Source organism: Rhinoraja longicauda, chromosome 26 (genome assembly GCF_053455715.1).
Source record: "Rhinoraja longicauda isolate Sanriku21f chromosome 26, sRhiLon1.1, whole genome shotgun sequence".
Lineage (NCBI taxonomy): Eukaryota > Metazoa > Chordata > Chondrichthyes > Rajiformes > Arhynchobatidae > Rhinoraja > Rhinoraja longicauda.
Genome location: NC_135978.1, coordinates 2,827,951 through 2,844,616, shown reverse-complemented (window position 1 = coordinate 2,844,616; position 16,666 = coordinate 2,827,951). Strand labels below are relative to the sequence as shown.

General features: G+C 42.0%; 1 protein-coding gene across 2 annotated transcripts in view; it reads right to left on the bottom strand.

Moving 5' to 3' along the window:
- The window catches only part of phf12b (PHD finger protein 12b), a 79,074-nt gene that overhangs the window by 33,089 nt on the left and 29,319 nt on the right, over nt 1-16,666 (bottom strand). For both annotated transcript variants that reach the window (XM_078422341.1, XM_078422342.1), the window contains exons 3-4: nt 5,778-5,850; nt 4,360-4,777 (exon numbers count right to left, since the gene is read on the bottom strand). In XM_078422341.1, coding sequence (XP_078278467.1) covers nt 4,360-4,777; nt 5,778-5,850 — 491 coding nt within the window. The remainder of the gene's footprint in view (nt 1-4,359; nt 4,778-5,777; nt 5,851-16,666) is intronic.

Below are 16,666 nucleotides of genomic sequence, written 5' to 3'. Positions count from 1 at the left end.
GCCATTCAATGTGATCATTCTCAATCAGTACCCCGATCCTGCCTTCTCCTCATACCCCCTGACTCCGCTAACCTTGAGCTCTATCTAGTTCTCTCTTGAATGCATTCAGAGAATTGGCCTCCACTGCCTTCTGAGGCAGAGAATTCCACAGATTCACAACATGATTCAATATGATCATGGCTGATCATCTAAAATCAGTATCCCATTCCTGCTTTTTCCTCATATCACTTGATTCCTTTAGCCCTAAGAGTTAAAACCACCTCTCTCTTGAATTAGAGGATCCGCACTTAATAATAAGTTGGTTAAAGAGTATGACATGCTCCGCAGATCATCATGGTCAAAATGCCCTATAGCACTGCCTTGTTCAATTTCTATCCCATGCAAAAAAAGTTTTCCTCTAATTCACACTTCCTAATACCAGTCAAAAGCACATACATCAACATCGGCACAATGTGCCTTTCATATAGAAATTGTCATTGATACTCTTACGAAGAATGGAGTTTCAGGTGAAGTGCAAGAAAGTATATTTGGCAACAGTATTTTCAGGATGTAATAGGTATGGCAGGAAAATCAAATGTGCCAACTGGACTGAGAGAATAAACAAGTACAATCCACTGATTTGTTGCAATTACTGCCAAAGGATTTCCTACCAGTGTGACAGTTATTACACAATTATCCTTATTATTCTGATTTTTAAAAGCAGGGAAATCAAGACACAATTCAGCTGGAAAAGACACAAAATGCTGGAGTAGCTCAGTGGTGCTCCAGCACTTTTTGTCTTCTTTTGTAAACCAGCATCTGCAGTTCCTTGTTTCTATTATTCAGGTAGACATTAGAGTTGAAAGCAGACAATTAAATGTTAACACATTCTCAAAATAAGTCTCTTTCTAGTTTTCAAATTCCTGATGGGGTTTGATTGAGGCACTATGCTTGATGAAATAAATCAGTTTTGATTAGGAATGCACTTCTATTACAATTGATTAAATAAGCAATTTTCTGAATTAAAAAAATTCTAAAGATTGCTTGCGTCACCATATCCCTCTCAAGGCAAACTCTGATGGACATTATTCAGTCTATTTTATTGCACGGTGCATTTAGAAAGTACGAAGACAGTAAAGTTATCCCCTCAGTTGAAAACATATTATAATATATCGGTTTTCTGATCTTCTGCTCGTCTGGAACCTCACACAAGCGGTCATGCAAGAGTTGTGTCAAGAATTGGTTGGATGTTAATGATACAGGTTGGTACGAAAGTGCAGTCATGTAAGAATCCCCATCATCATGTACATTCTAAGTTATTAATAATCAATCAGAAACAAAAAACTAGAACTCGGGAGATTTACGAGGATTTTTGCCACGACTTGAGGGCCTGAGCTGTAGGGAGAAGTTGGGCAGGCTAGGGCTCTTATTCCTTGGAGCGCAGGAGGATGAGGGGTGATCTTATAGAGGCGCGCAAAATCATGAGGGGAATAGATAGCGTGAATGCACAGAGTAGGGGAATCAAGGACAATAGATTTAAGGTGGGGGGGGGGGGATTAATAGGAACACGAGGGGCAACTTTTTACACACAGAGGGTGGTAGGTATATGGAACGAGTTCAAAGAGGAGATAGTCGAGGCAGTTAATATAACATTTAAAAGACATTTGGGCAGGTTTAGAGGAATATGGGCCAGACGTGGGCAGGTGGGACTAGTGCAGATGAGGTATCTTGGTTGGGATGGGCAACTTGGGCCGAAGGGCCTGTTTCCACGCTATATGATTCTAAGGTTGTTTCCTCCATTTCCCCATCCAACATAAAATCCAGCACCATTGACCAAGGATATGCTTGTTTAACAAAATATTACGATAGCCTTTTGTTATTTTTTAATTCAAGGGGCCAACAGGGCAATTTCATGTAACAGCCATGCACTTTTAATTCATGAAACCAAACAAGCAACCGCAGCATAAGAGAACAACAATGTTTTAAAACTGTGCAGACAGTTAAAGCAATAACCTAAAAATATATTAACACAGTTGAACAAGATTGTGTGAAGCACAAAATGCTGGAGGAACACAGCGGGTCAGGCAACATCTGACGGGGGAATGGACCGGCGAAGTTTCAGACGAGGACTCTTCTTTAGACCCTTCTGACCTGCTGAGTTCTTTCACTATTTTGATTCCAGCATCTCCAGTTCATTATGTCTCTGTGAGCATGCTTGAAAACTAATACACGATGAATTAAAAGATGGGAAAGTAGTTAAGGATAGAATTCCACGAGGCGATTTAATGCGCAGCACAATATTGTTGATTGTGAATATGGGACACGACTACCTCTCATGATTTAAAATCAGTGAGTAGGGGTTCGCAAGGCAAAAAAGATTCCAACTCCAGATATATTGACTTAAATCAGAAGAAATTTTAATATCTTATTAACTGATTATAAATTTAGTCTCATTCATCTTTATCTTCAATCACAGTCAACAACTAATGTTCTGCAAGAACAACTGAACTATTCCGTCCCATTGTGTTGAGCAATTAGTATTTTGTTACAAATCTGTTGTTATTTTAAATTGCAGGGTACCAACTGTAAGTGAGATGTAGAAACAAGGAACTGTAGATGCTGGTTTACAAAAAAAAGACACATAGTGCTGGAGTACCTCAGCGGGTCAGGAAGCGTCTCTGGAGAACATGGTTAGGTGAAGTTTCGGGTCTGCACCCGTCTTCAGACTGCCTGTCAGATGGTGGGGGAAGAGTGTAGCTGGAATCACAGAGGGGGAAGAGTGAGAGAGGTTCTCACGGAACCCCCGTTAGAGAGAGCAGCAGGAATCACAAGAATCCCCCTCACCCCCCCCCCCCCACAATCAGAATGAAGGGGGGTCCTGACCCAGCGGTATGATGGTGCAGCGTTAAGAGTTGTTGCCTTACAGCGCCAGAGACCCAGGTTTGACAATGACCACAGGTGCTGCCTGTACGGAATTTGTACGTTCTCCCCGTGACCATGTGGGTTTTCTCCAGGATCTCCAGTTTCCTCCCACACTCCAAAGACCTAGAGGTTTGTAGGTTGATTGGATTGGTAAAATTATAAGTTGTCCCTAGTGTGTGTAGGATAGCGTTAGTGTGCGGGGTGATCACTGGTCGATGCGGACTCGGTGGGCCGAAGGGCCTGTTTCTATTATCTCTAAACTAAACCAATATAAATGAAGTGCTAGATACTTTTTTTTGAAGTTCATGGAAGAGAAGATGATATGGGACCGGCATAGAAGAGGTGGCGAGGCCTGCAACAGATTAGCCACGATCATATTGATTACTGGGACAAGTGATCTACACTAGCTCCCATCTTTCTGTGCTCTTGCAGTCACTAAACATTTTCTTGTGACAAACAGCAATATGTTAGCTGCTCAACTTTTCCCAAATGCACCTGCATCTAATGTGGATAACTTTCCGCTAAATATTCAGCATAAATGCATGAACCAGGAGCTATACACCCATTACGACGATAGACACAAAGTGCTGGAGTAACTCAACGGGGCAGGCAGCACCTCTAAAGATGGATAGACGATAGACAATAGGTGCAGGAGTAGGCCAGTCGGCCCTTCGAGCCAACACCACCATTCAATGTGATCATGGCTGACCATTCTCAATCAGTGCCCCATTCCTGCCTTCTCCCCATACCCCCTGACTCCGCTATCCTTAAGAGCTCTATCTAGCTCTCTCTTGAATGCATTCTTCGGACTGAAGGGTCCCGATTTGATACATCATCCATCCTTTCTCTCTAGAGATGCTGCCTACCTACGGAGTTATTCCAGCATTTTGTGTCTATCTTTGGTATAAACCAGCATCTGCAGTTCCTTATTTCTACTCATTGGGCCAAGTTATTCCAGCAGTTTAATTTTGGTCAAGATTCATTGATATTTTGATTAACAGAAGGCTGGTTATTTTAAAAACGTAAACATTTTAATTTGGAACATCAACTCCAGTTTATGCGTTGCTAAATCAGTTTCATTCTGGAGAGTCTTAATGATCTAAAAGGGGTCTACGTAAATGCAAATACCAACCCAAATAATCTTAACAAACCAAATTCAATCATTGTCATGAATCAACTGCCCAAAGAAAATACACAGCAAATATTGAAACAGCACATTGATTCGAAGTTATTCATACAACTGAAAACCTCAGTGTGATGATCAAAATATTTATCACCAGAATAATAAGCGAATGACCAATACGGTTTGTACAACTGCAGAACATGCAATTCCTATCAAACTTGCACTGTAATTGTTACAGGTTGCAAGTGTGTTTGGGATATTAGCAGATGAAGCCTTGATGTTTCTCAATGAGAAATTAAGCAATGTGTTAAGTGTAGTTACACCGGATCCCTCACCTGGAAGTGCTGTGGTACATGTCAGTTCATTTGGAAGTTGAAATTGAGTTGGATTTCGCTCCATGGCTGCTGCTATAAGTATTTCAAATGGATTCCTTATTTGCAATTGTGAGCAGTCTATCTCCATGGCAGCATTGTCATCGTCCACATCGATCATGTCATCGTCCACATCGTTCTGCTCAGAGGTGGGCGTGTCGGTGCTTGCGTTAGACGTCGGTGTGCCAGGCCGACTGACACGCCTTTCCAAAGTTTTTGCTTGTGCAAATGCTCTACAGTTACTGTCCACCCTGGAATCCAATGCTTTACTGTGGTGCTTGTCAGGGAATTCCATGTCCACAGTAGGCGAGGCTGTCCTTTTAACCGTCTGCTTGTCCATAACTCCATTTACTTGGCTTAGTCTTTCTTTTTTCTCTTGCTTCTAGAAAAGAAAATATAATTTATTAGAGTCATAGAATGATACAGTGCGGAAACATGCCCTTCAGCCCAACTTGCCCACACCGGCCAACAAGTCCCAGCTACACTAGTCCCACTTGCCCGCGTTTGGTCCATATCCCTCCAAACCTGTCCTGTACCTGTCTAACTGTTCCTTAAAAATTGGGATAGTCCCTGCCTCCTCTGCCAGCTTGTTCCATACACCCACTACCCTTTGTGAAAAATTTACCCCTCAGATTTCTATTAAATCTTTTTCCCTTCACCTCAAACCTACGTCCTTTGGTCCTCGAGGCAACAAAACAAAATTACATTTATAATATAAAAAAGAAATATTGCTGAGATAGACAACATTATGTGCTAAATGTCTGTACAGCTGAAATGAGCCAATAGGTTCAAACACAATTAAAAAGTAAAAAGTACTGTAAAAAGACACAAAGTGCTGGTGTAATTCAGTGGGTTAAGCAGCATCTTCGGAAAACATAGATATGCGATACTTCGGTTTGGGAGTCTTCTTTAAACTAAAGAAGGGTTAGACTGAAGAAGGATCCTGACGCTGAATATGGATAGGCGATGTTTCAGGTCTGGAACCCTCTTTAGTCTGCAGAAGGATCCCGACCCGAAACATCACCAATCCATATTCTATGGAAATGCTGCCTGACTGACCCTCTGAGTTACTCCAGCGGGTCTTTTTTTAAAACCAGCATCTTCAGTCCCTTGTGTTTACAGAGCACTGCATTGCAAAAGGACTGTTGACCATCTTACAATGAATGTTACAGCAATTAGTGCGTGCACTTAAATCAGCCGAGATGTACAAAAATATAATCAGAAATTTGCCTACAATAATCGCTATTTAGTACTAAAAGAACTACAAATTTCCATTAAACTGGCCTTGGGGGAAGAAATATGAGAAGGTGCAATGCATTCTTTCTTGAATCAATGAAGCATGGTACAATTATGTTTTTTTTATTAAATAATGATTTACTTACTTTTCTACGAACTGTGCACCTATGACACATCCAGTCCCCAGGTGGAAGCATCTCCTCACTGAGGGGAGGGTTACTGCAAAGACAAGAGAAAATTCAGCCAGCAGCTTCTGGAACTTTGCACTGTTTAAATACTAAATTTAGAAATATTATAGCATTTTGCAGGGAACAGAAAAGATGAAAATTGTGGAGCATCAGACTATCAACACCACGCAGTTTGAACTGGAAATTCCAATTTAGTTAATTTAGAGATACAGCGCAGAAACAGGCCCTTCGTCCGACCGAGACCGTGCTAACCAGCGATCCCCGCATACTAACACTACCCTGCACACACTAAAGACAATTTACAATTTTACCATGCCAATTATCCTACAAACTTGTAAGTCTTGGGAATCTGGGTGGAAACTGGAGCACCCGGAGAAAACCCACACAGGTCACGGGGAGAATGTGCAATCTCCATACAGGCAGCTGCGTAATCAGGATCGAACCCAGGTCGCCGGTGCTGTAAGGCTGCAAACTCTACCGCTGCGCCACCATGCCACACAATTGATTCAATAAACCCAACAAAGGGTGCTACTTTAAGGGAACCTAAACAGCTCTTCTAGTCTAAAGAGCTGGTGCCGGTGCTGTAAGGCTGCAAACTCAGGCTAAAGAGCCTGGCCTCACAGAGCAAATCTGCAACTAGAGTGCGCCTAATTAGTTTAGGACTCTCGTACTAATAATAAGATAATATCTTGTATGGGATTAGAAGCGCAGAAACAGGCTCTTTGGCCCACTGAGTCTGCGCAGACCAGTAATCATCCTGGACACTAACACTATCCAACACACTAGGGACAATTTATAATTTTACCGAAGCCAATTAACTGATGAAGCTATACATCTTTTTAGTGTGGGAGGAAACCAGAGAAAGCCACGCAGTCACAGGGATAACATACAAACTCCGTACAGACAGCACCCATGGTCAGGATTGAACTTGAGTCTCTGGCGCCGTGAGGCAGCAGCTCTACTGCTATGCCACTGTGCCACCTTATTACTTTAATTAAGGTTCAAGAACATTATAAAACACTTCACAAGTTTTAACTTATTTTCAGGGTGATGCAATCTATTACAAACATCCACTGCCAACATTTAAATAAATTCGCTGAATACATTCACTGAACAGTGTTTTTCAAAGCTGCTTTGGGGCTATTATTGCGCCTCTCATTTTCGGCAATGTTGTTATTTTTCTATAGGGTGAGGCAGAGCAAAAAGTTCAATCAGTCACGCCGATCTGGCTGGCATAGTGAAGCGCAAGCCTGAACAACTTGTGCTGCTTTCCTGCCCTTTATATTTCATTTGTGCAACACATCAAGATTTGGCTTTTCCTGCTTTGAATTTAAAGGCTTTATTATATAGGGTTAGATAACAAATGTTCTTTTCTGACAATCATCCTTGCAGTTACGGATTGTGCAGGCCATTTTACTTCAAACAAAACATATCAGATGTCCCCATACTAGTTTAATTTGCAACACTAAACTCGCAGCATGTTTAAGCAGAGATCCCGTGCCCCATGGATCCAAGATTTTGTTTCAAAACTGTGAACGCAAGCAAATGCCATGACTTGAAGTTGAGTTTCATTTATGCAATCTGTTTAACTGCTACACATTCATTGTTTTTTTTGCAGACAACTTGCCCCTAGATTATAACTAATTCACTAAATTTACTCTCTAGAAGAAAGACTTGCAATGTGTACAGGTCCTTTCTACTTATCTTACAACTCGAGTCCTTTTCTAACCATAGTCACTTATTCCATCCATCTGCCAATCACCACCACCTCACCCCCTCATCTACATCTAACCATCACTTGCCAGGCTTTGTCTCATCTTCACCTCTCCTTTCCAGCTTTCCCTCCAACTCCCACTCAGTCTGAAGGGTCATAAGGTCATGGTCATCGGAGCAGAATTAGGCCATTTGGCCCATCAAGTCCACTCCGCCATACAATCATGGCTAATCTATCACTCCCTCCTAAACCAATTCTCCTGCCTTCTCCCCGTAGCCCGACACCCGTACTAATCAAGAATCTGTCAATCTCTGCCTTAGAAATATCGACTGACTTGGCCTCAACAGCCTTATGTGGCAATGAAAAACTCACCTGAAAAACCAGCAGCACCTGTCAGTAGCAGAGGTTGTCAAATCGAATGGTCTGCATAAGATAGTATAACCTCCCCGCCAGAAAAAAAGGACCCACCCAGAGTCATAGTGTGAAAACAGGCCCTTTGGCCCATACCAGCCAACAAGTCCCAGCTATACCAGTCCCACATGCCTGCATTAGGTCCATATCCCTACCCGATCCATGTCTCACTATATCTTAAATGTTGGGATAGTCCCTGCCTCAACTATCTCCTCTGGCAGCTTGTTCCATACACCCACCACCCTTTGTGTGAAAGTTATCCCTCAGATTCCTAATAAATTTTCCCCCCTTCACCTCAAACCTATGTCCTCTGGTCCTCGATTCGCCTACTCTGGTAAAGTGGCTGGAAATCCCACTACAGAATAAGACATCACCCCGTGACACAAAATAAATAGATTCCCATAGATTAAAAAAAGGAGTTGCAAACTAATATTAGAGAATGAAATGATAAAAACTTCCCAGACCTTGAGCAGTATAAAGAGAATAATTTCAGATAAAACAGATGTTTTCTGATTTGTCCAACTGCAATCAGGAAGGAGCCATTCCCACACTTCCAATATTTTAATGTTCTAGGCACGAAACCAATACTAGCATTGTGCATAACCACACAAAGACAGGACCAGGCAAGGGCTTTTTGGACTTGATCAAAAGGGCAGTAAATAGATGACATTCTGACCACAACACCTCCACCACCTCCGTAACATTATTCCGCCGTTATGTTTAGTTACTCTAATCTTCAGAGACACAAATGACCAAAAGTGCTATAAATGATTCAATTATTTTTTCACTCGCCAGCCAGTCGGTACCTTTAGATAAACTCTCTCTCTCCCCTTTTATTCACAAAATGCTGAACTCAGCAGGTCAGGCAGCATCTCGGGAGAGAAGGAATGGGCTTCTCTCCTGAGATGCTGCCTGACCTGCTGAGTTACTCCAGCATTTTGTGAATAAATCGATTTGTACCAGCATCTGCAGTTATTTTCTTATACTACTTCTCTCTCTCTCCTTTCCTACTTTCATTAATGCAAAATGGAAAATTGCAGTCAATACCAATTTTATTATTATAAAGCTTTAAAGACATCATTTAACATGCTTTTGGCCATTCCAATGATTATTTTCCAATATGAATACAAATCCAAAATCTGCCCGCACTATCCCTAATGCTTACAAACAAAGGTAAATATTAGTTACAATGCTCCATGTGATAAGGTTTAATTTCCATATGCAGAGGTGTCTACAGAGAGCAAATGCAAAAATAACATTCCACTTGCCTTTGTCTGGCAGCTACTCAAATATTGGAAGTTCAGCATTCATTGAGGGTGCATTACTGTACAAACAGCTCCTCCTGCTGGTTAATACCTTCAACTGCACAGCAAACATTCATTTGGACGAGAGAATATTAAATGTTTAGTTTGGAGATACAAAGTGGAAACAGGCCCTTCGGCCCACCCTAACCAGCGATCACCCATACACTAATTCTATCCTACACACTGGGAACAATTTACAGACAACCTGCAACTAACCTACAAACCTGAGACACAAAATGCTGGAGTAACTCAGCGGGGCAGGCAGCATCTCCGGAGAGAAGGAATGGGTGAAGTTTCAGGTCGAGATCCTTCTTCAGATTAAGGTATTTATTCACAAAATGCTGGAGTAACTCAGCAGGTCAGGCAGCATCTCAGGAGAGAAGGAATAGGCGACGTTTCGGGTCGAGACCCTTCTTCAGACTGATGTCAGGGGGGGTGGGACAAACGAAGGATAGAGGTGGAGACAGGAAGAAAGAGGGAGATCTGGGAAGGGGAGGGAAAGAAAGGGACAGAGGAACTATCTAAAGTTGGAGAAGTCAATGTTCATACCCCTGGGCTCAAGCTGCCCAGGCGAAATATGAGGTGCTGTTCAGACTAATGTCAGGGGAGAGGGAGACACACAGATAACAAAGTGAAAGATGCAAATACAAGACAAAGGGGATGGAGATCAAGAAAAATGTGGAATGTACAACGAGATCTGGGTGTCCTAGTGCATCAGTCACTGAAAGGAAGCATGCAGGTACAGCAGGCAGTGAAGAAAGCCAATGGAATGTTGGCCTTCATAACAAGAGGAGTTGAGTATAGGAGCAAAGAGGTCCTTCTGCAGTTGTACAGGGCCCTAGTGAGACCGCACCTGGAGTACTGTGTGCAGTTTTGGTCTCCAAATTTGAGGAAGGATATTCTTGCTATTGAGGGCGTGCAGCATAGGTTTACTAGGTTAATTCCCGGAATGGCGGGACTGTCATATGTTGAAAGACTGGAGCGACTAGGCTTGTATACACTGGAATTTAGAAGGATGAGAGGGGATCTTATCGAAACGTATAAGATTATTAAGGGATTGGACACGTTAGAGGCAGGAAACATGTTCCCAATGTTGGGGGAGTCCAGAACAAGGGGCCACAGTTTAAGAATAAGGGGTAAGCCATTTAGAACTGAGATGAGGAAAAACTTTTTCAGTCAGAGTTGTGAATCTGTGGAATTCTCTGCCTCAGAAGGCAATGGAGGCCAATTCTCTGAATGCATTCAAGAGAGAGCTAGATAGAGCTCTTAAGGATAGCGGAGTCAGGGGGTATGGGGAGAAGGCAGGAACGGGGTACTGATTGAGAATGATCAGCCATGATCACATTGAATGGCGGTGCTGGCTCGAAGGGCCGAATGGCCTCCTCCTGCACCTATTGTCTATAGACCATTGTTAGCTGGGAGAAGGCAACAACAAAGCAAACAGAGATACTCAGACTGGTTGTTGAACTGGAATGGGGGAAGGGATAGAGAGAGGGGAAAAGCATGGGTTACTTGAAACTAGAGAAGTCAATGTTCATTCCGCTGGGGTGTTAGCCTACAAACCTGCACGTCTTTGGAATGTGGGAGGAAACGGGAGCACCTGGGAAAACCCACGCGGTCACAGGGAGAATGCACAAACTCTGTGCAGACAGCACCCTCAGTCAGGATCGAACCTGGATCGCTGGCACTGTAAGGCAGCAACTCTACCATTGCGCCACTGTACTACCATCTAACAGCAGACAAAATCTACCTGAGCCAGGTTCAACTACTCCTACATTGCAACTTCATTTGCCTCTAAATCATAAAACAGCTGCCCCACTCTTCACTAACTATTGCAGGTAATTCTTTAGCGCAGTTCATTACTAATATATCAATGTTTTTCTTCAACGTAATTGCTCTGAAGCATGATAGAGCTGGGGAAAACTTGAAAAAGAGAGAATAACACAAACAGATCAGCCAGAGTTACAAGCTATTCAGCGAGGCATCTTTTTGGGATGGCGCTCAGCAGGTTTTTGCATTAGCCATGGGCAGCTGTTCACCCGTTACATAAATGAATAACTTATTTACACTCAGACAACATTTTATGAAAGTAGGGGGAGGAAAGAAATGTCTTACAGTTGGCAAGTTTGAAACTTGAAGCTCAGGTACAAAATACTCAGCTGCAAAACTACATTTTGAACTAAGTTGCAGGTCGGCCAGATGAGTAGCACAAGCCAGCTTCGATCATTATAGATCTTTATGAGGAACCTTTGAAGTGCAGCTAAAGTAACAACCCAAGAAGTGAAACAGCAATCCTCAAAACATACATCCCCAAAGTATGATAATATTTCAGCTCCCGGTGAGCTGCGGCCATACCTCGACAGCAGGCCCAGCTCGCCCGCAACAGAACCTGGAACATACCTGAAGTTGTCCCAGGCTCGTCTCCTGCACGACCCTATGGACTGGGAACCGGTAAGGAGGACTGCAATGGTGGCAGATGCTGGACAAAGGGTTGTTTGCATGATCGCAGCAGACGGAGAAGATGATCAGCATGGCCAGGGCAGCAGGCCTTTAAGGCCAAGATAAGACTGCACTCTTAAAAAAGTTGAAACTTTTATTGGCACCAGAAACATGGCGACTCTGCACAGTCTACTATTATACTACAATCGTACTTTTGTCCTTATCTACGATTGTGCTTATCTGTAGTATGATTTTACTGGATTGTATGCAAAACAAAGATAGATTCTTACTGTGCCTAGATACATGTGACAAAAAGTATCATCATACTTTTTTCATCGCCTCAAAATAAATTATTTGTCTATCTGTCCGAAGAAGGGTCTCGACCCGCAATGTCACCCGTTCCTTCTACCCAGAGATGTTGCCTGGTCCCGTTGAGTTACTCCAGCATTTTGTGTCTATCTTCAGTGTAAACTAGCATCGGCAGTTCCTTCTTACACATCTGTTTATCAATTGTGCTCAAATGCTGAAACAATTTTCTGTCACGTCATACACCAATATGTACACACTTCACATATCAATATGAACATGTAACATTCCCAAAACCTGAAAAAGATCCCGAATCTGATCACCGAAAAATGTCAACAACAGGGAATTGGAGTTAATGATTCTATTGACCTTAAACTTTAAATCAGCCATACATAAATTATGTGGACATTAACAGTTAATACAGCCCCTTTCATATAGGGTTTCAAACTTTCAGAACCACAAGCAAAATACTAGTAGCCGAGCCAAGATCAAAGGAGGAGATTAAAAATAATGGCAATTCCAACAGAAGTGACAATAAGAATTTCAACAGAGATGTTTAGTATGAATGCAATTGCTATGCACGCACCTTGGTAAATCAATGATGTACAGCTGTCAAATATAATTTGAATATTCAAGAATAACGAAACCTTCTTGTTTAAGTGGTTATTTGCAGATTGGTCAAACAAACTAGCCCTCCCTAAGTAATTCAGCAGGCCAGGCAGCATCTAGGAGAGAGGGAATGGGTGACTTTTCGGGTCGAGACACTTCTTCAGACTGAAGAAGGGTCTCGACTCGAAACATCACCCATTCCCTCTCTCCTGGATGCTGCCTGACCTGCTGAGTTACTCCAGCATTTTGTGATACCTTCTGTAGTTATTTTCCTACACTCTCTAAGTAATTGATACATTTGAGTGTTTGAAAAGCGCTATATAAATGTAATGCATTATTATTATTATTATATGTCAGAGCAATACACCATGGAAACAGGCTCTTTGGCCCGACTTGTCCATGCTGTCCAAGTAGGCATACTGGGCTCATCTCACTTGCATTTGGTCCATATCTCTCTAAACCCTCCTACCATATATCTGTCTGAATGTCTTTTAAAAGTTGTAATTGCAATTGCTTCGATAACTTACTCACATCGTCATAGAGCCATACAGTGTGGAAAAAGGCCCTTCGACCAAATTTGCCCACACAGGCCAACATGTCCCAGCTACACAAGTCCCACCAGTCCGCGCTTGGTCCATATCCCTGTAAACCTGTTCTATCCATGTACCGTTCTAATTGTTTCTTAAAGGTTGGGATAGTCCCAGTCTCAACTACCTCCTCTGGCAGCTTGTTCCATATAGCCACTACCCTTTGTGTGAAAAAGTTACCCCTCAGATTCCTATTAAATCTTTTCCCCTATACCATAAACCCATGTCGTCTGGTCCTTGAATCACCGACTCTGGGCAAGAGACTCCATGCATCTACCAGATCTATTCCTCCCATAATTTTATACACCTCAATAAGATCACCCCTCATCCTCCTGTGTTCCAAGGAATGGAGTCCACTGCCCTCATTGGCCTTTTTCATCACGTCTTCAAAAAACTTGATTTGCGAGACACGACCTTCCACATACAAACCCATGCTGACTATTCCTAATCAGCCGTTGTTCGTCTAAATGCCCATCTATCCTATACATCAGAATACTCTCTAACAACTTTCCAACTACAGATATTGAGCTCACTGGCCTCTAGTTCCCAGCATTTTCCCTGCAGCCCTTCTTGAATAGAGGCACAACAGTTGCCACCCTCCAGTCTTCCGGCACCTCTCCTGTATTTAAAGACGACTCTTAAATTTGCTAACTCATTCCAGATACGGACCTACCCTCAGTGAAAATGCTGCCATGTAGGTAATTCTTCAATCTGTCCCCTCTCACTTTAAGCCTGAGAAGCCTTTTAGATTCGTGGGAAACTTTATCCATGTGTTGAACTGCGTCAAAGCACATTACAGGTTTCCCAAAGAAATAAAATGAGTATTACAAAGTTGAACTTTATAAACTTACAGATTTCACAAACCAAGGGTTTGTGTGTGAATACAGAGATGCATTGTCTTTGGTTCTCCTTCAGTTAATTGGTCTACCCCATAATATGTTTTGAGCTTACATAGTAGATCTGCGTTTTCATTAGCTTCCTATTATAGTACATGAGAGCAAAACCTAAATTTACAGATCATGACAGAGACACAAACTAAGTCACTGCCAGCTTCATGTGATAAAACTAAACGTTGCCTTCATTATCTACAAGTTTAAATGGGCAGAATAATTCATATCACACTATTTTGCAAATAATTTGGCGATCATTTCCAAAACGATTTGTTTAAATTTACAGACCTCGCTTAAATGTAGTAACAAACAAGATTACAGCAGGTTTATTATCTATGTATTCCTTCACTCCCTTTGATAATATTCCAGGCATCTCAATTTGCAACAATAAGTATTCAAAAGTCAAAACAGGACAGCTTACTGCCCAAATTACATCAGTCAGACCTGATATTGGTCGGTCTGAATTTATACTTTAACCCTACTATTCTAGTTTAGATTAGTTTAGAGACACAGCGTGGAAACGGGCCCTTCAGCCGACCAGCGAGCCCTGCACTTACACTATCCTACACACACACACACACGGGACAATTTACATTTATACCAAGCCAATTAACTTACAAACTTGTACGCTTTTGGAGTGTGGGAGGAAACTGAAGATCTGAGTAAACCCACGCAGGTCACAGAGAGAACGTACAAACTCCGTAGAGACAAGCACCTGTAGTCAGGATCGAACCCAGGTCTCTGGCGCTGTAAGGCAGTAGCTCTACCGTTTCGCCACTGTGCCGTGCTAAAGACATTACAATTCCTCACTTTTATAGTTACATGAGGAACGTAATAGAAATCTTTAACTCAGAAAGGATGAAAAAAGTGATCCTCAAATGTACTGTTTTTTATATACTTTTTGTACCCAAGAAATAAAACTACTCACGACGTTTTAGTTTGAACAAGAATGATTGTTTTTCATCGAGACCACTGACCTTAAAAACGAGCATCTGATTAAAATTGAGTCGGTAGAGGAAGATGGAGTTTGGATAAGATGTAACTTGCCACATCCTACCAGACTAACAGAAGGCACCTGGCTCCTTGAGTCATTGCCCACATTTTCCTGTCTTCATTCCAGAGTAGAAGCATACCTACAGTCCTGGTTTAGCCACAGATTTGTCACTGAAATTCCTCTGGTTAATACTGGAAAGCACCAACCATTTTTAAAAGTTTGAAAATAAAAGTAACTTCCATGTATTTAAAACTGAACAAAAGAATATAACAACTAATCTATGTAAATAGACAAAATGCTGGAGTAACTCAGCGGAACATGCAGCATCTTTGGAGAGAAGGAATGGGTGATGTTTCAGGTCGAGACCCTTCTTCAGACTGATGTCAGGGGAGAGGGAGGTACATAGATAAGGAAGTGTAAGGTGTGAAAACAGGACAAGGGGAATGGGGATCAAGGAAAAAGTAGAATATGTTGTTGTTAGCTGGGAGAAATTAACAACAAAGCAAACAGAGATAAAATGTGGTCGGAGACAGTAAGACTGGTGGGAAGGGGAACGGATGGAGAGAGAGGGAAAACAAGGGTTACTTGAAGTTAGAGAAGTCAATTTTCATACCCCTGGGGTGTAAGTTGCCCAAGTGAAATATGAGGTGGTGTTCCTCCAATTTGCACTGGGCCTCACTCTGACAATGGAGGAGGCCCAGGACAGAAAGGTCAATGGGACGGGGTGTTTAAGTGTTTAGCAACCGGGAGATCAGGAAGGTTTAGGCCAGGGGTTCCCAACCTTTTTCGTCCCGTTTACCCATGGCAACTTTTCGAAAGTAAATTTACCCCCATCCTGCTCAGTAATTTGAATTTACACTAAAACAGCTTTTTTTCCCACAAGTGAGAGTTCTACTCAATAACCAAAGTCTGTAGTCTCTTTTTTGCCCTGGTTTATTTTCACCCACATGTTTAGACCGTAATGTTGTATCCTTATTGTTTTGATGTGTTTACGCTTTATTCTTAATTGTTAACTGTATGTTTGTGTTGTCATTTGTGAGCGGAGCACCCAGGCACATTCCTTGTATACGCACATACTTGGCCAATAAACTTATTCATTCATTCATTCATTCATTCACTTCTTCCATAATGATGCAATCGACAATGGGGAATTTTTAAAATACTGTTTTTAACATTATTATTTTAAGTTCAAATAATAATAATAGCACATAACAATGTTATTTTACTTATTTATGACCAACTAATGATGAACAGATACCGTATACCAGAATCAAACACTGTCAGACAATGAGAACACATCAAACAACATTTCTACCTCTAAACTAAATACATTTTTTTAAAATTGTAATTGAAAAAAACAGTACAAATCCCAAATCAACAAATTTACCCCCTGGGAAGGCAAAGTTTACCCCTGGGGGTAAATCTACCCCAGGTTGGGAACCCTTGGTTTAGGCGGATTGAGCGGAGGTGTTCAGTGAAACTATCGCCATACCTACGCTTGATCTCGCCGATATATAGACCACACCTGGAACAGCGGATACAGTAGATGAGGTTGGAGGAGGTGTAAGTGAACCTTTGCCTCACCTGAAATGA